General features: G+C 35.6%; 1 protein-coding gene across 3 annotated transcripts in view; it reads right to left on the minus strand.

Moving 5' to 3' along the window:
- Window positions 1–24,466, minus strand: part of Decr1 (2,4-dienoyl-CoA reductase 1) — a 34,643-nt gene that overhangs the window by 4,977 nt on the left and 5,200 nt on the right. For 2 of the 3 annotated variants that reach the window (XM_010612007.3, XM_010612010.3), the window contains exons 2-6: window positions 16,311–16,513; window positions 14,944–15,001; window positions 14,734–14,820; window positions 13,649–13,796; window positions 887–986 (exon numbers count right to left, since the gene is read on the minus strand). In XM_010612007.3, coding sequence (XP_010610309.1) covers window positions 887–986; window positions 13,649–13,796; window positions 14,734–14,820; window positions 14,944–15,001; window positions 16,311–16,513 — 596 coding nt within the window. Of the gene's footprint in view, window positions 1–886; window positions 987–13,648; window positions 13,797–14,733; window positions 14,821–14,943; window positions 15,002–16,310; window positions 16,514–17,924; window positions 18,148–24,466 lie in introns of those variants that run through there. The other variant, XM_010612006.3, reaches the window with a different exon arrangement.

Consider the following 24,466-nt stretch of genomic DNA (forward strand, 5'->3'; position numbering starts at 1 on the left):
TTTTTGGTACCAGGGATTGAACTTGGGTCCTTGTGCTTGTGAGGCGGGTGCCAGAACCACTAAACTAAATCCCCAGCACTCAAGGTAGCTTATTAAAAAGCACAAATAATGCAACAGGAAAGAAAGAAAAGGAAGAAGCAAAGGAGGTGAGAGGAAAAGGGAGAAGGAAATATAAAAGGGCTGAGAATGAGAGTCATATCTAAGTGCATGATGATGTTTCATATAATTGCAAAAAGAAGTCAAAAATTTTCATGACCTTATATAAAAATGGTAAGCCTAGTTCTTATAGGACAAATCCTAAGTATAAATGAAGCGGAAAATTCTAAGTGATGATGAGAATTCTCCTTTACAACAGAGACAATGGAAAAGGCCAGTGGAAAAAAATTCAAAGAGCAATCATTCTCTGCTGGGGAAAGGGTTAGACTTGGCATGTGCTCATGGTCTGTGTTAGTACCATTAATCTTATACACTAGATATAACAGAAGGATGAAAATGTGTTTACAAGGTTAGGGATGGCCCAAATAAGGACACACAGAAGGACAAAAGTCCTGTGATGGCTAAGGAAGACATTAGCCACATTTGACTCTAAAATTTTTAACTTCAGTTCTCAGTCACAGTGGCTGCATTTCAATGGTTCAATCACTACACTGGGTATTGGTTATTGCAGATTTATAGAATATTTCTATCACTATATAAAATTCCACTGGAAAATGCTGTTTTAGGCAAATAGGGCCCTACTAGGAAACAGAATGTGTCTCTTGGTGAATCCAAATTAGTCTTTTCTTTACTTCTCTCTGGATGGAAACCAGAAAGCAAGAATTTAGTTCCACGAACTACCAAAGTACTTTATTTATGTTCAGCATCAGGATAAATGTAGAAGGCTCACTTGCTCATAGCTTCTACACCAGCTTTGGAAGAAGAACTTGGTACAACAAAACCAGATCCTGTCTCAGCATAGATTGTTGTAATGGCAAGAAATGCTGCTCCTGAAATTTTAAAGGACAAGGGTTACTAACAATATAGCTATTTCAATGAATATCAGGAAAACATGATATACAAAATTAAGATTCGATTCAAAAGGGTATAACAAAAGCTGAAGCATTAAAAAATAAAATATTGGGCTGGAATTTAGCTCAGTGGTCCTGCTGCCTGCTTCCCAAGTGCAAGGTCCCAAGTCCCAAGTTCAAACCCTAGTACCGAAAAAAAAAAAAAACCCAAAAACTAAAATATTTACTAGCCATGTATAAATGAGATAGTAATCTAAGAATACTGTTTTGACTTACTACTAATTTTGATGGCATTAGGTAGCCCAGTCTGCACTTACTTGGGATATTCTACACCCAATGAGTAAATACTAATGCAAAATCTCAGAGGCATATTCTTGTTTGGCTGGGGGAGTTGGTACTGGTGATGGAACTCAGGTCCTCGTGCTTGCAAGGCAGGTGGTGGAACCTCTGAGTTAAATCCCCAGCCCACAGAGGTATATTCTTGTAACACTGTTCTAATAACCAGCTGGATAGAATTCCCATTAACTAAGTACCAATTAAGAATACATCAGAATAAAATAAAATTATGAAAGGCTAGCCATGGTGGACTTGCCCTACTCTTTTATCTGTTTTATTAGACAAATGATACAATTATTTTCAGATACTATACAGCAGCCAGAAAAGGACAGGGATCTTTTGGAGAAGGGAAATGAACTAAATGAGCCCTTGCTTCACTTTTTTTTTTCCTTTATCTAAACATACTACATAGCATAACAGGAATCCAAGCAGAGAATTGCACTGAGTTGAGGAGATAGACAGTCGAGTCTGTAAAGGCTTAGAAACTGAGCTTTCTGAGGTAAGAGTCCACCAAAGGAGAAAAGTATGCTGAGACAAGCTCCATGGATCTTCAGAGTCTCCTTGAGTCTGGCCAAATGACAAGCCATCCATAAACTTCTCCAGAGATGTAACTTGAAGGATTCATATACAGTGCATTCTAAGAAACTTCGCTGAATACACAGGGCTTTCTGTAGAGAGCTTGGAAAACACATGCCTTAAGAAAAGAGATAAATTAGCCCAATATCAGGCTCTATGTTCACCTAAATAAATCTTCAAAATGAGAATTGAAATGATGTAAGAAATAAAAATCAACACATCTCAAAAGAAAACTTAAAACTCATGCACCTAGGGCCAGAGATTTAGCTCAGTGGTTCGGTGGCCTGTCTTGCAAGTGCAAAGACCAGAGTTCAATCACTGGTACCAAAAAAAAAAAAAAAAACACTCATGCACCTACAATAACATCTACTTCCTGCATATAATTAAAATTATGCACATAAAAAGACTTAGAAATATAACTAGGAGAAAAATTAATATAAAGAATCTCAGAAGTGACAGAGATGATAAAATTAACAAAGGCCTTTAGAATATTATATGTGAAGAGTTCAAAGAAAAGATAAATATAAGAAAATATACAATTTTAGGCAGAATTGTTAAAGTAGAAACATGAATTATCTGAAAATTTTAAAAGAAAATGAATAAGCCTAACTGCAGAAGAAAAGATCTAATAACCTGAACACAGCAATATAAACTATGTTAAATGAAGGACAGAGGGGGAAGAAGCTGAGGGGATAAAAAGACCAAAGCCTCGAGGACCTATGGAATAATGTTTAGCTCTTTAACATACACACACACACACACACACACACACACACATAAACACTGTGTGTGTGTGTGTGTGTGTGTGTGTATAGTTCTATAAGAAAAAAAGAGTACCTTAGAAATAAAGATTGAAAAAAACTCCAACCTTGGTTAAAAAAACAAACAAACCAATAGGTAATTCTAGAGAGCTAAACAAATCCCTAGCAAGATTATGAGAGAGGGTAATAAGTAATTTAATCAATTATTTCCAACCAGGGATAAAGAAAAATTGTTAACATCTATGAAATGCTGAAATAAAAAAGTTGTATAAATTATTTATTCAGCAAAAATATCCTTCCGAAATGAGGGTGACAGTGGAAGAGGAAGTAAAAATGATTGAGATGCGATATGTACATGGATATGTACCAATTCCCCAAGGTGAATGTAATTATTGTGTGTCTCAAAAATGTACTAGTAAAACAAGAGTTTAGAAAAAAACAAGGTTCACTCGTGTGAGTACTGAGAGAAAGCACTGCCACTAGACATTTTAAAGGATGTTCTTTAGGCTCAATAAAAATGATACTAGATAGAAACACAGATCATGAAAAGGAATGCTCAGTATCAAAAATGATAAGGGCTGGGGATTTAGCTCAGTGGTGCCACCTGCCTAGCAAGGGCAAGGTCCTGAGTTCAATCTCTGATACTGCACCCCTAAAAAAGAAATGACAAATTTGTGTGTAAATGGAAAAAATATTCTTGTGTTTAAATTTTTTTTTTTTTTTTGGTACTGGGGATCGAGCTCTGGGCCTTGCACTTGCAAGGCAGGCACCAGAACCATCGAGCTAAATCCCTGGCCCTAAATTTCTTTTGAAACAAAAATCTCTGCACAAAGGTATTCTACCAAGTGACACTATATATGCAGAAATCATCAGTGCCTGGGCATAGTAAAGATTTTCAAATTAACTGAATGAATCAGAGGTTAGAAGTGTGACCTATAGCTCCGGAGAAATCAGTGATTTTCTATTTCTTATCCAGACATACAACCAGATAAGAAAATGTTTATATTTGCAGAAGAATTAAAATACACTTACATGTTTTCCAAAACATGCTTTAAGAATGTAAAGACTACAAAAAATATATTTGAAGAACATCCAGATAAGTTTTTCTTCTCTCCATGAATTTAGTTTCACTTTCCCTCAGCATTTTTCAGAATAGAAACAAAACCCAGTACACCCTGGAGAACATGGGGGTGGAGGAGGGGGCAGGAATGCCATTTTAAGACTATGAGAAATAAGAATGGTTACCTTAGTCATTCTGGCATCACCTTTTATATATCAAACTCAGCCTTTCAGATCTTTGAAAACTAATTTGCTTCTAGAATCTTATTCTGAAAAAGGAGGGACATGGAACAAGTGTGGGCTCCATTGTAGCATCAGGTGCTAACTGCATATTCTGACAGCAAAAGTATGAAACTACTCAAAAAGTGACAATGATTTATACACAGCAAATGCTCCAACAGAAAGTCAACTGTCTTCCAAGTAGGATTAAACTGGTATATTTTTCAAACCGTAAGACATCGTGCAGAATGAAAGAAAATATTTGCAAACTATTCATCCAAGCAGGATTAAAATTCAGGATATACAAGGAACTCAAAACACTCAAAGCAAAAACACATATAATCCAGTTTTTAAAATGGGCAAATGATCTAAGTAAGCATTTCTCAAAACAGAATATAAAATAGCCAACAAAGCACATGAAAAAATGCTTAATATTACTAATTAGGAGGAAAACACAAATCAAAACTATAATGAGATAGGTCCAAGAATTTAGCTCAGTGGTGCTAAATCAGTGATTTTACCGCCTGCCTTGCAAGCACAAGGACCCGAGTTTGATCCCCAGTACCCCCCGAAAAAAAACTACAATGAGATAACATTTCACCCCAATCAGAATGGCTGATTTTTTTAAAAGATAAAAAATTATAAATGCTGGCAAGGATGTAGACAAAGGAGAACTCATAATATTCCTAGTGGGAATGTTAATTAGTAGAGCTACTATGGAAAACAGTATGTTGTTTCCTCAAAAAACTACTACACATGATCTAGCAGTTCCATACTGGTATATATACTAAGAAATGAAATCAATTTATCACAGAGATAGCTGCACTCTCATATTCACTGCAGCACTATTCACAATAGCCAAGATAAAAAAGCAACAAAAGTCTTCTTCCAATGGACAAATGGATATATATGTTAGCCATAAAATGAGTGGAAAAGCCTATTATTTGTAGCAAAACGGATAGACCCGAAGGACATTGGATTAAATTAAATAAACCAGGGAAAGAAGACAAATATCACAGTTTTCACTGATGTACAAGCTAAATGAGCAGCTCTCATAGAACAAAGAAATAAAGTGGTGGTCATTAGAGGAGGATAGGAAGACTGGGGGGGTAATGAGAGGCTGAATAATAAATACCAAAATATAATTAGGTAGAAGGAATAAATCTAGCGTTCTATAGCACAGTGGGGTACAATTCACAAGTTTATTATATATTTTTAAATAACAGGAAAAGTTTGACATTTCCCAACAAAAGAAATGTTAATCACCTTGATTTGATCATCACATGTGGTATAACAGTATTGACTTATCTTACTGAACTCCATAAATATGTAAAATTATTAAACACATTCTTATGTATATTATTTTTAAAACAAGAGCCTACAGGGCTTAGACTCAAACAAGCTTCCTTAGGCAGAAAACCCCTCACAGTGAGTTTCTGGAGGAATAAGCTGTGCCCATATGGCTCCAATGGGAGCTATTTTAACAAATATTGATGAAATTTTCCATCAACAGAGTAAAGTAACTCTTGCCAAAAAAAAAAGTCACTTTAAAAGGATACTAATGCTGCTATAATAAATTTCAGCTGATTACCAAAAATTAAATTTTAAATATTCTTTAAATGCACCCATTGTTGTAATAAAGCCCTGGACTCATTACAAAGAAATGTGTGCATGTGGTTCTTATACACTTTAAAATCCAAACAGCAAATACCCTGCACTAAGATAACTAATAAATAAACAAAGCTTATTTTTCTGCTCTACTCTTTCTGCTTCTGAAACTAGGTACATTTACCTGCATTGCACTAGATCACGTCAAGTGACCAGTCCTCTTCTTTTCCCTCTAACAGCAAAGGTGAAGGACATAGTTGAAAGAAGTATTAAATACGCCTTCGACTCATGTCTGTGTGGGTCTCTACAAGGAGTCACTTACTGCACAAAGCACCATCCTTGTGACTCGTACTGAATTAGGAAATGACAGGGAGAAAAGAAAGGAATGGAAAAGATGAAGCAGACGGAAAGGATCTGATGGATCTTGATGGGTAAGAAAAGGAGGCTTCCACCACGAAACAGTAACATGCAGCATGTGTTTCAATACTGAAAGTGTTTGCAGCCACTAGCAGGGAGTCCTTCATGGAGGAGTGAGACTCAGTCTGGAGGGGAAGATTCTGTACAGCTTCAGGAACTGAGGGAAACATGATTCACACCAGAGCACCTGGAATAGGGCAGATAATGGTTGTTGTAGAAGGACAAGTTTGGACAAGTGCTGGGGTGCTGGGTGATGGAGGATGAGAGAGGAAAATCTGGCCAAGTATTATATCCATACATTGGAAATAAGTAGGATTTGAAATTTAGTTGTAGTCACTTCTTCTCTTTCCCTGACTCAGGCTCCATGTGGTTCACGATTCCTTCTGTTGCTTCTGATTATCCCTAACTATTAGATTCTCTGGAGCTCTTCAAAGTGTTTCCAACAAATTTGTTAAATTATCTAGACTACATGCAGTTCACACAAATCCATGTGCAGCTATAAAGCAATTTGTATTTTTCATGAGGCTTTTACATCTAACACTCATTTTTATAACATTTGAGTAGTGATATATTATCAAATCTACTTTACAAATGAGAAAGCTTAGTAGTATTAAAATTACCATGATTCACTAGCTACCCATGTATTAAGTATAAATTATGTGGCCATGACTAAAATATTCCAATACTCTTTCCTACCAGATCACTTGTAACAATTAAAATTTTTAAATTATATAATTAATTTTAATAGTAATAATGCATTAAATATTTAATAAACCATAGTTTCTTGTCTGTAAAAGTATCAAAAACATCCACCTCATATATTTTAAAAAACTAACTCTACACCTCAGTTTCCACCCACTATAAAAGGGAATAAAACAGCACTTATTTAATAAGAGTATTGCAAGTTTTAAATAAGTCAGTCAGGATTTAGCCTTTAAAATAAAAACTGATACAGAAAAAACACTCAACAAAAGTTTGTTGTTTAAAAAAAGGACAGAAATTGTTTAAAATTAAGGCTTTAATGCTTCACATTTTGGTTTGTTCTGTATTTAAACACATGCTGTGCTATAAATCTTTAATACTTAAAGAAGTTGCAGTAATTACTATAAAATGTTAGTCGGTTCTTATGTGGAAGAAATTCTACCCTAGAATTACCAAAGCTAGTTTAAAATATAATAACCAACATATTGAGGATATACTCCTAAGTTAAATAAATAAGTCACACATGTGTAAATAATGAATAGTTACTCTGGTGTGAAAAACTATAATAGTACATAAGATCCTAATGAGATAACTGACAATGTGAAATAGGAAGAAAAGGACTAAAGGTGTAGGGAAAGTGGGAAGGGTAGGGGAAAGGGAATAAGGGAAAAGAAAAAAATATGTGAAAATGAAAAAATGGAAATAAAGTGTTTGTAAATGGGGAGGGAAGGGGGGCGTGAAGGGAGGGCAGGGACAAGGGGAAAAAAGTCATGTAAAGGTACAAGATCCCAATGATGAATGTAACTGTACTGTATACCTAAAATGTACCAATAAACTCAATTAAAAATATATATATATAATAACCAGGCTGGTGGTTATTTTTAAAAATTGATATATGCAAACACGTTAAAGACAAGAATAAAATTTGAGAAAAAACAGTTTTTCTTGGACACATTTTAAAAGATAATAATGAGAGCCAGGGATTTAGCTCAGTGGTGCCACCAGTATCAAAAAAAAAAGATAATAATGAATATATGGCTATCATTTTTATTCACATATAAAGTAACTGAAGAGCCTGACCAGGCATCACAGCACACACCTAAAATCTCAACTATTCGGAGGCTGGTGCAGGAGAATTGCAAGTTCAAGTTCAGCCTGGTTAAGTTAGCAAGACCTTGCCTCAAAAATAAAATACCAAGGCCCTGGGATGGAGTTCAGGGCTAAAGCACTTGCCTAGCATGTGCAAGGTCCTCAGTCCAATCTCCACTACCACCAAAAAAAGAGCCACAAAAATTCTGAAAACATCCAAATATGAAGAGTATCATCATGTGGAATACTCCTCTGATGTCTTTGATGGGGGCACAAGGGGCACATGATGGATTTATGTTGAACATACTATCAATTTCAAAAGCAGGACATTTGCCAACATATAACCTGCTTCTGCAGGACAGAGCAGCTGGAAAGGAGGAAATGACATCTGCATATAAACTTCTCTCAAATACTTGGCTGACCCCTGAACTGAGCAAATACAGAACGGCACTGAAAAACTCAAAAAAAGTAACAACTGAAAGCTGAGAAAGTGAACCTTAAAAATCTTTAGCAAAATAAATCCAGTAATATGCAAATAAATAATCCTAAGCACACATAATTTAAGATAGAAATAAAATGTTGGGATTATTTTTTAAAGTAATAAATGTAATTCACTTTAACATGTTAAAATATGGCCATCTTGATAAATAGAGGACTTAACAAATCCAAATCTACATATTATTTTCTTTGTAAGATATCAGCAAACTAGATACAGAAAAATTCTCATATTGGTAAAGGACATTTACAAAAACCTACAAGTAAATCGTAATTGATGGTGAATGTACTTTCCTCCTAATGTCAGGAAGAAATGCTATCTTATTTGTTCTTCATATTAGGAACAAAATAGAGATGATTTTTCAACACTGCCATTCAACATTTGCACTGGCAGTCCCACCTTAACAGGAAAAAAGAAGAAAAGGCAAACATATTAGGAAAGAGGACAGAAAAATACTCTTTTTTCATCATTATCATCAATGTAAAAAAGAAAAAAATCAAAGGAATCTAACACAAAGGCTGTAAGAACTATTAAGTAAATGTAGCAAGTTCCCAAGAAAAAGGTCAATACACAAAACTAGCCCATTATATTTCTATATACTACAAGCAATCAGAAAATAAGATTTAGAAAATACCATCTTATTAGCATCAAAAACATAAAATACCAAACTCAAGAAAATACATCCAAGAACAATATCCTGAACACAGTGAAACACTCCTGAAAGAATTAAAGAGGACCTAGCTAAATGGAGAGGTGTAATGATGGATTGGAAGATATTATATTGTTCAAATATTATAAAATTTTCTCCAATATAAATTGAACACAAATACAGTAAAAATCTCAAGGCTTTTCTGTAAAAATTGTCAATTTAATTCTAAAATTTCCATGAAAACACAAAAGACATAAATGAACCAAAACAATTTTAATAAAGAAGAAAATTGAGGAACACAGTCTACCTCATTTCAAGTTAATATCGAAGCTGATCAATGTGGAACATATGAAATACATGATATGTGTTTATATTATAAAAATAAATAATAATGAGAGACACATAGATCAGTGGAACAAAATAAGAAGTTCAAAAATTGACGTATATATGAAATATAGATAGAGATAGACAATTTTGACAAAAGTTCCTTGGTAATTCGGTGAGGAAACATGGATAGCTTTTCACAAACAAAAAATTTATCTCAATTGTTACCTCATGTCTTTCACAAACATCTCAACTGGATCATGGACCTAACACTAGAAGTGGAAACTATGGAACTTCAAAATGCATTAGTTACCTATGACTCTGCATTAGGCAAAGGTTCCTCAGAATCTCAAAATGGACTGAGCTACGCAAGAAAAACTGAACAATATCACAATTAAAAACCTTTCCTCTTTAGAACTCACTGCTGAGAACATGAAAGACAGGCCACTGTTGGACAAAATATTTGCAAAACATTTATCTCATAAACAACTTCTATCTAGCATAAATAAAAATAATTTCAATAACAAGAAGAACCCAATTTTACGTGAATAGAAGATTTGTACAAATACTTCATCAAAGAATATATACCAATGATAAATAAACACATAAAAAGACGTTAAGCTTAATTAGTCATTTGGAAAATGTAATTTAATGGTACAAATGAGAAGCCACTACAATCCTAGGATGGTAATAATTTAAAAATACTGACAACAGCAAGTGTTGGAAGGATGTAGAGAAACCACAACTTCTAAAGTTACTATTGAGGATGTAATATGGAATGACCAATTTAGAAATCTGAAGATTTATCCAAATTTAAATTTTTCTTCTATTCATCAAGAGACACTGTTAAACAAATGAAAAGGCAAATTATAGGCTATAAGGATATATAATCCATATCCTTAATACACACATTACCTAACAAAAGAATTGGTCCAGATTATATGAGGAGTTCTACAAATAAATAGTAAAAAGCAACCCAATAAAAAAATGGTCTAAAGCCTTAATTACATACTGAAAAATGAACGGAAAGTAGCAAGAAAGAACTTTTGAACATGAACAAATATTCTCTCCTGATCATTTAAGTTTATCAAAACAGCAATTTTTGTGTATATAAAAGACCTGTACACTGCATGTAAATTTACTGTGATTTTAGCAAACTAAAAATAATCCATTGATATGTGTAAGATACATTACACACTGATTCACACTTTAATCTCTCCATATTTAAGCTTATAATACACAGAATTATACTGTTTTCATAATAGTAGACAAAATCACATTTTAATTATAAAGCATTTTGCTATTAATTGAATGAATGTTCAACATTCAAATGAATGTTTTCTCTCCAAAATTCATTATGTTGAAACCCTAATTCCCAATGTGATGGTATCTGACAGTGAAACTTTTAGAAGGAAACTAGGCACCAGAGTAGAACCCTCATTACAGGAACTGCCCTCATTAAAAGAGGAGGGGACATGAGGTCTCTTTGTTTTCCTGACTCTGTAAGTTTTCTCAATTCAATGAATGTGAGGTTCTTTTCCCCACAGTATTTACTAGCTTTTTCATGTTTATATATTATACTCTTGACAAATGGATCTCAACATAGTTTCAATATTGTTTCCTTCCCAATAAAGTAAACCATGTATTTACTAACCTGTGTGGCTGTACCAACACAACCAGACTAAAGTCTTTAGAAGTTTCCTACATCTTTCATTTCTTCATAACTATAAATTTTGTGTGACTGCTGCTTATCCTTCTAAATTTAGCTTCTTTGCCCCTAATAGGGCCACAGTGCTCCTGATTCTGTCATCATTTGTCTTCTAAGTACATGCTGTCCAATTCCTGCCCCCAGCAAGTGAGCTTCTATAGTACAGTTGCTGGTGTCCTCACCTTCACCCATTTGACTGCCCCATTATCTTCTTTTGACAGAATTCCTAGATGCTAGACCACCTAATGTACTTCTAATAACTACTGTATATTGCTCCCTGAACTGACTTCCAGGCTCATGCCCTTACACACTTGGGCAATCATTAATTTGAGGTCATTTATTGTTGATCCACTACCATAATAAGACCTTTGCACTGTACTCTCCTTAGTCTTAGGGGGCAAGCTCTCCAAACTGTCAGATTATAACATCAATACCTGACAGGAATCTTAGAGGAAGAAAACCTGGCTTCCAATTTTTGAAAAGCCTTATTTAATATATTTTTAATGAAACCCATAGAATTTTAATTCAGTGTGATGAATAAAAATAGATCAAAAGTCTGTGTTAAAATGAAAGACAATAATGAGGAGAGAGTCAGACAAATCTCAGGGTCACAGAGATGGGCAAGGGAAGAGATAAGAGATAATCAGGAGGAAAAGACAAAGTAATGAAAGATACAGAGGTAAAGAAAAATAGAGAACCAAAACTGAAAAGCTCACACAGGTAAAAAGATAAAGAAATAGAGCAGGAGCAAGACTTGGGGAAAGAGGAAATAAGACAGAGGCAGACAGAGAAGAGATACGAAGATCAAGGAAAGAGAAGTCAATTCATTCTTTCTTATCGCCTTTCCCAATTTTATCTATCCCTACTGGGGAAAAAAGCAAATAAAATAAAAAATATACCACTCAACCTCCGAATCTGAATCATACACATTTCGCTATAGTGAAAATCAGTGACTAGTAATTTCTATTTCAAAAAATGCAAGGAGAATGGACTTGTTTTAAAAAGCAATGCCTATCATCCTCCCATCTGCATTTGCATCCTTTCTCAAGCTGGCTTGAGAATTATTCGTGTTGCACAAAAGAAGTTGAACCTCTGAATCACCTCCATACTTTCTTAACCCCCTCAAGCCTCAAAGGATATCCTCTGAAGAGCATGAGCTTTCCTTCTTGTCCCTTTTCATAATGCTTTCTGACAGAAAGCCCCATCCTTCTTCAAGTCCCAACCCCAATGTATTCCGGGACAGAGTCTTCACCTCCTCTGCTTCAGGGATACAGCACTTTTCTTGACTCACAAAAGTCAGCAAAAGTCAGCTTGTAAGTATGCTGGTTCTAGATCATACATACATTATAAAAGTTTATTATTTATGTAAACTTCAACAAAGAAATCCATTCAAAGTACTAACAGAAATGTTCAAAAATTTTCCATCCTAATCTACTTTCCTTTCAATCTCATTGATGTCATTATCATCCAAACTATTCACCCCAGCTAAAAGTTCTCATTTGTAGGCCTGCTGCTCTTCAATGTCTCCTACTTCATCTCCCAAGCCGTGTATACACATCCTCCCAAAGCCAAACACTCTTCCAAATGGATTTCTTCAAATCCCAACATGGCTGCCAGCACCCTTTTCAATTGAGTCATTCTTCATGACACACCTTCAATGGAAAGAATGAATATCAAACTCCTCGTGACCCTTAATCAGTGACTGTCACCTTGATTAAAACTCACCTAGCAGATTAGTGAAATGTTCCCAGAGATGACTGACACGAAGGCCATCAAACTGAGGGGAGAAGACTTAACCTAACTGTGGGTAGCACCATCCAATAGGCTTGCAGCCCAGATGGACTGAATCAGAAAGAAGGAGGAAGTCCACCTGCATCTGGAAAAGCTCATTCTACTTGAGGTTGGTGCATCCTTTGCTACTGTCATTGCTTTTGGACATCAAACTCCAATGTCTTTCCATTGCAGTGAGAGTCACACATTCTCCAACCCTGTGGAGAGTCTCAGACAGGTACAGCACCTTTGATCCCTCTTGTTCTGAGGGACTGAGCAGCTAATGGATCCTTTGGCTCCCCCACACACAGGTGGCCATAGTGGACTATCTTACCTTGGATCCTGTGAGTATATCTGATAAATCCCCTTGCATAATTTTACTGTATCTGTTTGCCTATTGATTCTGTTCCTCTTGATAACCCCAACCAATACATTCTTTATTTTGGTATTGGAATTTTCCCAGTTACACCTCAATCCACCTTCCCATAACCATTTCATATGCCTGTCTCTCCCCCTCCCTACAAACATCTAATTCTTTATCATTCCCTAAACACGTCTTTCCTCCAACAGGTCTCTATACAGCAACTTTCATCTTTCCTTTCTCTCCTTCACACTTAGATTTTTGAAAATTCTGCTCAAATTCCACTTCATTCCTCAATCTGATCACTGACCCTAGGGAAGAGTTAGTTATTCCTGTGTCTGGATTTCCAATGCACTTGAAACACTTATTTAGTATGACATACATCATAATGTATGAAATTTAAGTATCTTTATCATCACAGTGTGAGTCGAACAAGTAGACTTGTCTCATTTAATTTCTAATGTATCCCAACACTTAGCTCAGAATGTGTGCACAGTAGGAGCTTAATACGAAAATGAGAAGAATAAATGAATATGGCCCAATATGGTCTGAATAAATAAACATACCTTTCTGTGCTTTAATTAGTTGCTTTCCAATTTCCAGGGTCACATAAGCTGTGCCATTTAGAACTATGTCAGATATGGTCTTCCAAGCATTACAAGAGAGTCTTTCAGTGGGAGAAATAAAATTCCCTGCTGCGTTGTTTATCACAATCTAATACATGAATAAGACAAGTTACAGAAACTTCTGGATGAAAACAAACACTTTTACTCTAAGGCTTTTATTTCCAAAATGTATTAATCCAAATGATATAATACAGCTGAAGTTCATAGATACAAAATAATACCATGAGATTTGGGTTGCTTTAATGTTTTTGGAGCCTATAAAAATCACATTATTTCCCAATTCCAGAATCCTAAACCTATCTTTAGAGTATAATCCATTATTAAGAAAACAAAAACAGATTAAGCATATTTATCATGTGACTATACTTTATTTCAAGGCACCTCAAAAAATGCCTTTCAATTTGTAGTATTATTTAACTTCATGAAATTCTTGGTTGGTAATCTTTTTCTTCATTATATAAATGTTCTACTTAATTCTACAGCAGATTCAATATTACTGGTCCCTCTAAAAATATCTTTAACAATGAAAAGTCAGACTATTGGGAACAAATCTCTTCTCTCTAATAAATGAACCAAATAACAGCAAAATATCTATTTATATCTCACATCTTAACAGGAGAAATTTGGAAATTCTTGCAGTCTTCCTAGTTTGTACTGCTTTCTTCCACTGAGAATGACAACCAAAAAGTTATCAGGAAAAGCAGATACTATGAGTCATTTAAACTAGATATTGTATTTTTGGATAACTGCTCCCATTGTTTCACAGTCTTATTTATATAAACTGAATTTAAGTTTGTTCTATGATTATAAATGCATCTTTAAAATATCCCTGGAAGGAAGTAGTATAGTGGTCCTTCTCATCTTTTCCCTGCTGTAAGCCAAGCTGACATTTTCTTCTGGAAACAAAGTAAGTCCTTCTCAACACAGCTCTTACCCACATGAAGAGTTTGTTTCCTTTGTGCATCCTGGTGAGTGTTATCAACATCAAAAGCCTTGTGCTTTGGTTTCATCACCATTACACTTACATCAGGATGTCCTGCTACTCTGATCAGTTCCATCACAGAGTTGTGAACCATTTCAGGGTTCCTCACATCACACTGAATTGCATGAACCTGCAAAAAAACAGAAAAAAAGAACCCTACATTTTCTAGACTTCCTAAAACAAGAGCAGGAATAAATTATTGATACATATTGCAATTCCTATACCTAATTTAAATAACTGCTGTTTAATGTACCTCATTTCCAGTTTGAGAAGAAATCTGTTCTGCAGTAGCTTTCAAAACATCAGTGTTCCTAGAAATAAATACATGGCAGATATTTTGCATGAATTCTGAAATGACTTATTATATTTTTCTTTCTAGTTCCATAAGTTAAAGGACATGGAGAATCTACAGCTGCATGAGAAGAATTCTGCTGAAGTGTGATCTCTCAACACAAATTAGTTTGAATGAACTCATTTTCTGAAAGTTGAATTCAAATAATTTTTACTTATCTGATACTAATTCATTGAATCAGTTACTTTTACACCAATCACTTTGGATTATCTACTCATAGATTTAAATTCCCCTAATTATAATCATTGTACCCATGCTTTCATCCATGCTAGCTTCACAAAGAATATACCTTTATGCTGTGTTAGTAGGTTTAGCGCAAAGTTACAGGTTCAGATAACATGGATGCCTTGTCTTACATCCTTAAAACACACACACACACACACACACACACACACACACACAAATATGTGAAGATAAATTATGTAGTATTAAAATAGAATATTTAAAAAATTTTAAATACATTACAACAAAAAAAAATTCTGGCCAATTTGCATTGATGAATGATATAATGACCATTACTGAGATGACCAATAAAATGATACACCATTTAAAAGTGGAGGAAACGGTGGGTTTTTTGACCAGACTTTACAGTTCCAGACTTAGAGTGCCAGGATACGCCCAAAAAAGAAGATAATTCCTTTCACATGGCTTTATCCTTCCTGTTTATTACAACAGTTGTTCTGAAATAGCTGTCTAAGAAAACTGAAGTATCCATTATCCTGCTACAAGGTCAGTTATGAATCAAAGCAGTAATCCTAACCACTCCCACTGAACGTTAACGTAGACTCAAAGTAGCATTTTTTAATCTTACCTTTTAAACTTCATCTTTACATACAGAAAAGAAGCTACTTGCTGAGTGTGCTACTGTTTGCCTGTAATCCCATCACTCTGGGAGGCTGATACAGGAGGATCTCAAATTCAAGCCCAGCCCAGGTAACTTAATAGTTTAGTGAGACACCGTCTCAAAATAAACAAACAGAAATACAAAAAGTTCTGAGACTGTCACTCACTGTGAAGTGCCTGGGTTCAACCCCAATACCCCCCAAAACACTGGATTCAGGAGCATATATGTCACCAGTTTCATGACTGTCATTATTTCTATCATCTCAAGTTATAACCGACTTTTTCCAAGGACATTTATTTAAGTAATCTCTAGAACAATTCCTGTAAGATTAAGGTGCAAATCAAACAATGCTGGCAAACAATGCTTTCAATATATTGAGGCACAGACGGTTTCTTCTCTCACGTGACTCCTGAGTGTAACTTACCGACTGGCTATCACGCATTGTGCACCCAGGGTGGACAGAAAAGTTGTCATTGCTTTGCCGAGGCCGGTACCCCCTCCAGTAATAAATGCCACTTTTCCTTTAAAAGTATCAGGTGGTAGCATAGCTTTTAGAAGCGGTCGAAAGAATTTAGCCTGTGGAGCTTCAACGTTTTGATATAATGTTTTTCTCCCATGACTGAAAAACTAAAAGGGAATTAAAAAAAAAAAAGAATTGAAATGTACATACATGGGTTTCTACAGAAGAGAAGAACTTTTTTATTTTCTTTTTAGATTAACTTTTTAAACATGCTTAAATTTAATGTTAATCAAATGTCTGGATCAATATACTCACGGTGGTTTTATATGTAGTCAATATAATTACTGCACTTACTCTATTATTATTCTTTCCTGAGTGTTAAGTAACATAATGAAATGGTTAAAAAAAAAAAAGGTCTCTGAAGCTAACCAACAAAGGGCAGAATTTTCTAGTTATGTAACTAACTAGTACCAGCAAAGCTATTTAACTTTTCTGTGGTTCCTCCGTGAAACAGGGACAAGAAACAAACCTTCTGCACAGAACACCATGCGGTTACATGAGCTAACACAAGTAAAACAATCACATTTGTATGTAGGAGCATCATTTGGATTCTTTGTATGCTAGCACTATTATTTGCAAGTATTTTGCCTAACTTAAAAAACTAATATAAAGCATTTTTGCCTTTTAAAAGAATAATTTGGTAAAAAGGACATTCCATTTCTAAATTACTGAAAAAATTATTTTAAGATTCTTTGAAAGGGTCGGGGATTTAGCTCAGTGGCACTGATTTAGCTCTGGTGCTGCATGTGCCTCACAAGCACAAGGTCCTGAATTTGATCCCTGGTACTGAAAATAATAATAATTCTTTATATGGTTTATTAAATCAAATTCCTCTTTCCATGTTTTCTTCTGGCAAATACATTTACAATAGATAAACTATTGCTATTATACTTGAAATGGGGAAGCTCAATCCATTTTAAACCAAAAATTTTGTGTTGCCCTGTTTTATATTTTAGCACACAATCACATTACTTGTAAAAAAAAATAAAACCACTGATAGTCTCTCACATTTAGACATTAAAAACAAATTTCAAGTATTGAGCATAGCAACAGAAGCTAACATTCATTAAGTGGTTACCATGGGCCAGGATTAGATATTAAACTGATCACCACAACAACCACATGAAATAAGTACTGTTTTTACCTCCTTGTACAAGACAGGCTCAGAGAGGTTAAAACATTGACAAAGTTGCAGGACCAAGATCAAATATGGGCTCACAAGGCCTCAGGCCCCTGTGATAATGACCCTGCATATTGCCTACCTATTCTCTGAGCTCCTACTAAGCTTAATAATCACACCAGATGCATAGATGTTACTCCCTGATCAGGTGATAATGAAAGATCAAAACTCCAGAATCTATCATTTCCTTCTAGGGTGCTCCTATAAGCTAAATAATTACACAAGAAAATATTTATGATATGAAGAAAAAGAAACAAACATACAGTATGTTCTTAACTACAAATAAAAATGCTTAGAAAAAAGCTACAATAACAGTGAGTACTAGACTGAATACTTACCATATGCCAGTGTCTCCTCTCGACTTTCCTCATTGCAGCCTTATAAGGTAAATTAGTACAGACCTGACTCAAACCCAAGATCTGGGTGACTTCAGAGTCTATCTTTTGCATTACAGTTACTGTCTCTAAGTGATATAATTAAGAGTAATTTTTTTTCCTGTTTGGTAGGATTTAAATATTTTCAAAATCTATCCATTAAGTATGATTTGATTTTATAATCAGGAAAATAATTATGGAAAGACAAAATTTGAGAACACATATAAAATGAAGAAAAAATTGTAAATCTGGCTATTTCAGCCAGTCATCATATTTCTTTTAGCTTCTTGTTAACAAAGCAGATTATTATTATTATTTTGGTATCCTTTTACAAAAGCATGATAATCCAAGCAACCTACAATCATTTTTTTTCTGCATAAATGGCAGTTTTACTTAAGACTGCCACCCACCTCCAGAATCATTATATTAAGATGACGAATCAGGAAGTTTGCACAGGTAGGCTGGTAACTGTCACTACCTAATAATAATGAAAAAATGTATTCTAATTTTCCAAAGGTTCTATTTTTATTGTGTTAATTTGTGTAGGGAATTTGATGTGAAGTTCTCTGAAAGACAATTTAAAAAGATATTTACATACAAACTTAATATTTATTTGAAAGCATTTTCTCAATGTCTAAAGGTAAAAAATTCATATTTGATAATAACAATTCCTAGTGTTATCATGCAACGATTACATAACAACCTTGCCTATTTTATTTAATCTGTTAATACTGATCTTTTTATTTCACTTCCCTACTGATGCAAAAAGTAGAAAAACTGATATGCTATTTTAACTTAGTTACCTTCTAACAATTGACAGCATATCCATGAATAAAACTTCAGCCATCTCTTTGCCTTAAAGTAAGTTTTTCATTTCAATTTAAATGATCAGACCTTACAGGATCATAATGGGTTTACTCTTATATTTCTACAAAAAGCCTCATAAATAACCTGAAGGTGCCTTTGGCCATTTTCTTTTGAATTACAGAAAGTAAATACAAAATAAGCTTTGAAAGATTTTCAAATCTTGCTTTGCAGTTTTTCTAGAAGTAAGCTGTTTTGCAAATAAATAATACCTTTCAAATCAAGACTAATTTCTGTGAAGATTTGTGGTGGCCTATCTCTCTTAAAAACTCTAAAAGCTTTCAATTTTGGCAAAATATCTTTGTTAGAAATTTTAAATCTGCCTATAGTTATAACTGAATATCATATATAAATAAAGGTAACATTTTTCTTCAACCAGATTGGTTAAAGTACAAATTTCTTATAATATATGAGAAATCTAACCTATTGATATGAATCATGGCAAGTTCTTGGAGGCAAAATTTATCAAATGTTAACTATAAAGACCCTTTGATCCACGTTCAGGAATTTATCTAACAGACACACTCACTCATTTAGGAAGAGTGATGCAGGTGATGCCCTCACAGTTATGCACCAAAAGGGTGTAACTTGGTGGTGAGCACTTGCCTGGTTCAATTGCACAAGGTCCTTGGTTCAATTCCCAGCACCACTTATAAAGGATGTGTACTAAGATAAAAAAGAGATTGAGAAAGTAGTGCTATTTATGAGCACACTGAAAGAATAAAATACAAAGAAAATTAAATTTAATAAAGTGCAATGCCAGTCATGGGGCACACACCTATAATCCCAACACTGGGAAGCTGAGGCAGGAGGATTGTAAATTCCAGCCTGAGCAATTTTGTGCCTTAGGAAAACCTGGTCTAAAGATGAAAAGGGCTGGGGATATAGCTCATTCCAAAGGCTCTGGGTTCAATCCCTAGTACTACCAAAAAGGGAGGGAGAAAGAGAGGTGGGAAAGGGAGAGACAGAGAGACAGAGAGAGAGAAAAGAAAAAAGAAAACAAAGCAAGGGTTGTTCGTTTGAAAACTACAATGAATCATTAATATCATTAATTAAAGATCTAAATAAATGACAACGTACATTCATGGGTTAGAAAAGTTATTTTGTGTAGAACATGATACTATCCTACACCAATCAACAGATTCAATTATATCCCTGTCCAAATCCTGGTTGGCTTTCTGCAAGTTGATAAGATTATACTAAATTTAATAAGCAATGAAATGCAACAGATTCAAAATAGTTAAAAATATTACTGAATGTATTATCTACAAAAAGGATTATAAACATCCTTGCAGATACATTGTCTCTTTGATCATTCAACAAATATTTGTTGAATACCAACAGTGTGAGGTATTACTTATTAAATCAAAAACCCAAGATAGACAAACATAAATAATATGTTCTCATTTGTTTGGCTTTTTTACAATGAGGGCATCTTCATACATATTAATATATATGTAAAAATTGCTACAAGAATCCATAAGAAACTATTCTTTGTAATAACATCTTGGGGGAAGGATTTCCCACTTATAAAACAATGTACAGTATATTAGCACTGTATAGCCTTCATACAGCTTAAATGTGCAATATGTATTTTAATTAATATCTCACTAAAAACACAAAATTGAATCATATATGCAAGCACATATTTCAGGAATGGTGCAGAGAAAAACAAAGTTATAACAAGAAGATGGCATAGAGTGCATGCCTGTAATTGCAGCACTTGGAAGGCTGAGGCAGGAGGATCGCCGTAAATTTGAGGCCAGCCTGGACTACATAGTGAGACCCTATCTCATGAGAAGAATAAGAAGGAAGAGGAGGAGGAGGCATAGAATCAGTTTAATAAGGACATATGCCTCACCTGACACGTAAATTCTCAATATGTAATTTGTGAATGTGAGCTGTCTTTATAGACAAAATACTTCTATAGCTGTCTGGGAAAGGGAGTACTAAGTATCTGTTGGTTTAGGCCAAATGGAAATTTTTAGATCAAATTTTTCTTCTGACTCAAATTCACACAATAGCTTTGTATACTATCATATAAAAATCAGGTTAGAAAACACTGGGAAGCCGTATTTTTAAAGCAGGAGTTTGAAGAAGGCACATCATTGCATTCCCAAAGCCCTTCATGTATTTATACACCTGCACATAGTAAGCCTTCCAAAGCTACATCCCAATTTATTTTGATTGCTAGAGGGCAACTGTCTGTGCCATGCTGGCTCTTTCCAATGCCCAGACCAATGCCACTTCAGCACAATGTATGTGGTTCTGGGCCCCAGGTTTGCAGAAAAACAAGAGGCAAATAGGGGGACACTCTACAGGACATCCTGGTGCAGAAAAGGAAAATCCTGTAAAATCAAAAACTGTCCTTTCCCGAATAACAACAGTGAACTTGAAAACTTTAAGAAATTGAAGTGTTCCAATTCTGCCACACCCATGTGAAGCTCTTACTCTCTTGTGTGCACTCTCTGAACACGTCCATTCATTCCTTCACTTAAATCAGGGTTCTGCATCCTGAGACATCCAGAGCTCCTGCAAAGCACAGATCTTGTTGCCACAGCAACGTGAAGGTTGAGCAAATATAAAAGAAACTGGCTCACTGGACTCAGCTCCAATAGCTAGGCTGAGGCGTACAGTTGCCAGTAGCAAGGCAGAAATTACATTGCTGAGTAACGAAACACCATACTGCACCGAATGTACTACAGTGAATGCAAGTCGTTGAAAAAGTAGATGCCCTGTGCTACAGGGCGTACTTATTTTTGTTACTAGAGTTCTTATCTGTTTGCTGTTAGATGCACACTGAATAAATGCATCCAAATCCTACAAAATAAAGAGAGCTAGGGCCAGGGATGTAGATCAGCAGTGCTGCACCTGCTTGGCAAGCACAAGGTCCCAAGTTCAATTCCCAGTACTTAAATAAATAAATGGAGATTACAATTAGAGATAAATCAGGAGGTAATTCGAAGTATTCGACTGAGGTTTTCACTCATGTCTGTCTCTCATTTAAGTCATCTTTTGATGATTCCCTATTATATTGGCTAACATGACTTCTTTTGAACCAAAAATCAGAACCTTCAGTCTTAACAAAGGGCTTGTTTTGATTTGGGAATTTGCTACATCCAAAAAATATACAGATATATGTAACATTATAATTAGGCATAGAGTTCATTCATTTAGTTAAGATTAGCAAGTTTTTCCTGAGCATCTGCTATCCCCCAGGTATGGTTCTAGGCCCTTGGTTATATTATATTTGGGAAGACAAAGGATAAGCCAGTTAAATTCAATAGATACTATATTAAAATTTGGTATGTGCTGCAGGGAAAAATAAGGCATGGGATAGAGGTAGAGCACTGCCAGCTTAACCAGGTCAGCAAAGGCCTTACTAACGTGACATCTGAGTGAAGACCTGAAAGAGATGAAGGACGAGTGACAGTTTCAGACAATGGAAGAATATGGAGCAGAGGCCCTAAGAAGAACGTGTGCCTAGTGCCTGGAGAAACAGGCAGGGAAAGGCGAGGGAGTGGGGCAAAGGGGACTGGACCGAGATGTCAGGCACGACGCAGACGTAGGCTCTGAGTCTGAGCTGTGTGCAAAACACCTAGGAAGTTTGAAGCAGATCACTAAGATGCTTGGGGTTTCTAGAGGTTCCTTTTGACTGCTATGTTGAGAGTGGGGTGGGGTGAGAAGAATGGAGGCACGGAGAGTTGGTGTAACACTGTGCAGCAGGCCAGGCAGGAGATGGCGATGGGTGAACCAGGATGCTGTCATCAGGAGTGGTGAGAAGTTGGCCCATACAATTACTTGTATCCCAGAAAATAAGCAGACCTATATTGCCTATCTATACCTATATTTCTTCTTGCCTTAAATCCAACCTTATCATACTCTGAATGTCATTTCACAGTCATTCATGTAGACAAAGAGATCTCCTGCTCATCAAATCGGCTAAGGCCACTGAACTGAGAGTTCTTCCACCTGTGTCAACTTCACCTTGGTGTCTTATTTTACATTGCTTAATCTAGGAAGATTAAGACTTAACTGTGAGCAAGGAAGCGAAAATAGAGACCTACTGGAAAGGAGGTACTGTCAAGGTAAGAGATGTTTAGAGCAGAAGAAATGAAGAGGAGACACGGTATGTAAGTTAGCCTACACACAGATGCTACCTAGCCAAGAGTAAGAGAAGAGATAAAAACCAAAGATGCTACAACTGAAATAAATGGATCCACATGAGTCCTATATTGGAAGACTTAAGATACCAACTTCTATATTAGAAATGTTGTGCCTGGAATACCTGCGGAATACTTACCTGGAGATATCTAAGCCAGAGTAGGAAATAAGTTTGAAAGCTGAGAAAAAAAATCAAGGCTCAAGGCCAATAGTGACATCATTTTACCATTGCAGTAGTTATGAAAGCCTGTAGTTCTAGCCCTTATTTTAGGGCACAGTATCTTTCTTCCCTATCCACAGCCTAATTTCCAAGACCCTTATCTTGCAGCATTCATAAATACTGAGGGTCTACTCAGTGCCCCTACTTGCTGATCTCCAGCCTCTGCCCATCCCAAATCATCTGAAATACTGCTCTGCAAGGAACTGAACACATGACCATGTTACTTCTCAGAGTTCTCCAATGGTTCCCAAAGCTGCATAAAGTACAAGTTCCTCAGCTTCACACAGCATCGCAAGCCATTGCTCATCTCTCCTTCCTCATCTTCCTTGAAATTCATACTAGGGAAAAAAAAGTGATCAGGGTTCCCCCAAACACTATTTCCTACCTCCTTACCTTCCATGAACTGCTCCCTATTATCACCCAACATTCATCATCCAAACCTAGCTCTCGGAGCTCTGCCACCCTTCACTAATGCTCCTGGAAGAATTAACATTCTCACTTCCATCTTTGCAACTTAATTACTTACACGCCAGTTTAGGAGTCCCAGAGCCCACTGATATTTCAGGACTGACATCTCTCACTTCTCTCCTCCCCCTCAAACTCCCTCTATCAGAGAGTGGTCCTGTCCTTAGCTCAGATGCTAAAAATAGAAATCTGGGCTCGTCATACAACCCACTGTCAAAACATCAAGTTGGGATTTTAGTGCTCACAACTGTTATGCTATCATGAATTCTGATCCCTTTATTTCAGTTTTGATTTCTGGTTTTCATCTCTCAAGTCTTACTTGATGAGATCATCTTCGTTTTCATAAGTTTGATGGCACTGTATCACTTTCACAGCATGGCCCACTCTTCCTTCCTTACCAAAAGCCCCACTTCAACCATTCATCAAAAACTCTCACCTTGCAAATGCAAGGACCCGAGTTTGATCCCCAATACCAAAAAAAGAAAACAAAAAACTCTCAAAGCTCATCCTAAAATCCCTCTACTTCAAGTCTTTCTCCATTCAGGGCTATTCCTTAGTTGAGCCCATACTATCTTTCATCTGGAGAATCACCCAAGATTTAACCCTTTGTCTACATTCTTATCTCCACTCCTGTGCCTTTGAGATAAACCTCTTAACTCTTTTTGGCCCACTACCTGTTCATTATCTTGTTTCCAAGTCCTTGCTTCCACACTCAACCAATAACCTCTATTCCTGTCTTTCACATAAACCACTTTCTTGTCTTGAACTTTCTTACACTTTGTTACAGCTTTCC

Source organism: Fukomys damarensis, unplaced genomic scaffold (assembly GCF_012274545.1).
Source record: "Fukomys damarensis isolate Sample0158 unplaced genomic scaffold, DMR_v1.0_HiC HiC_scaffold_5, whole genome shotgun sequence".
NCBI classification, from domain to species: Eukaryota; Metazoa; Chordata; class Mammalia; order Rodentia; family Bathyergidae; genus Fukomys; species Fukomys damarensis.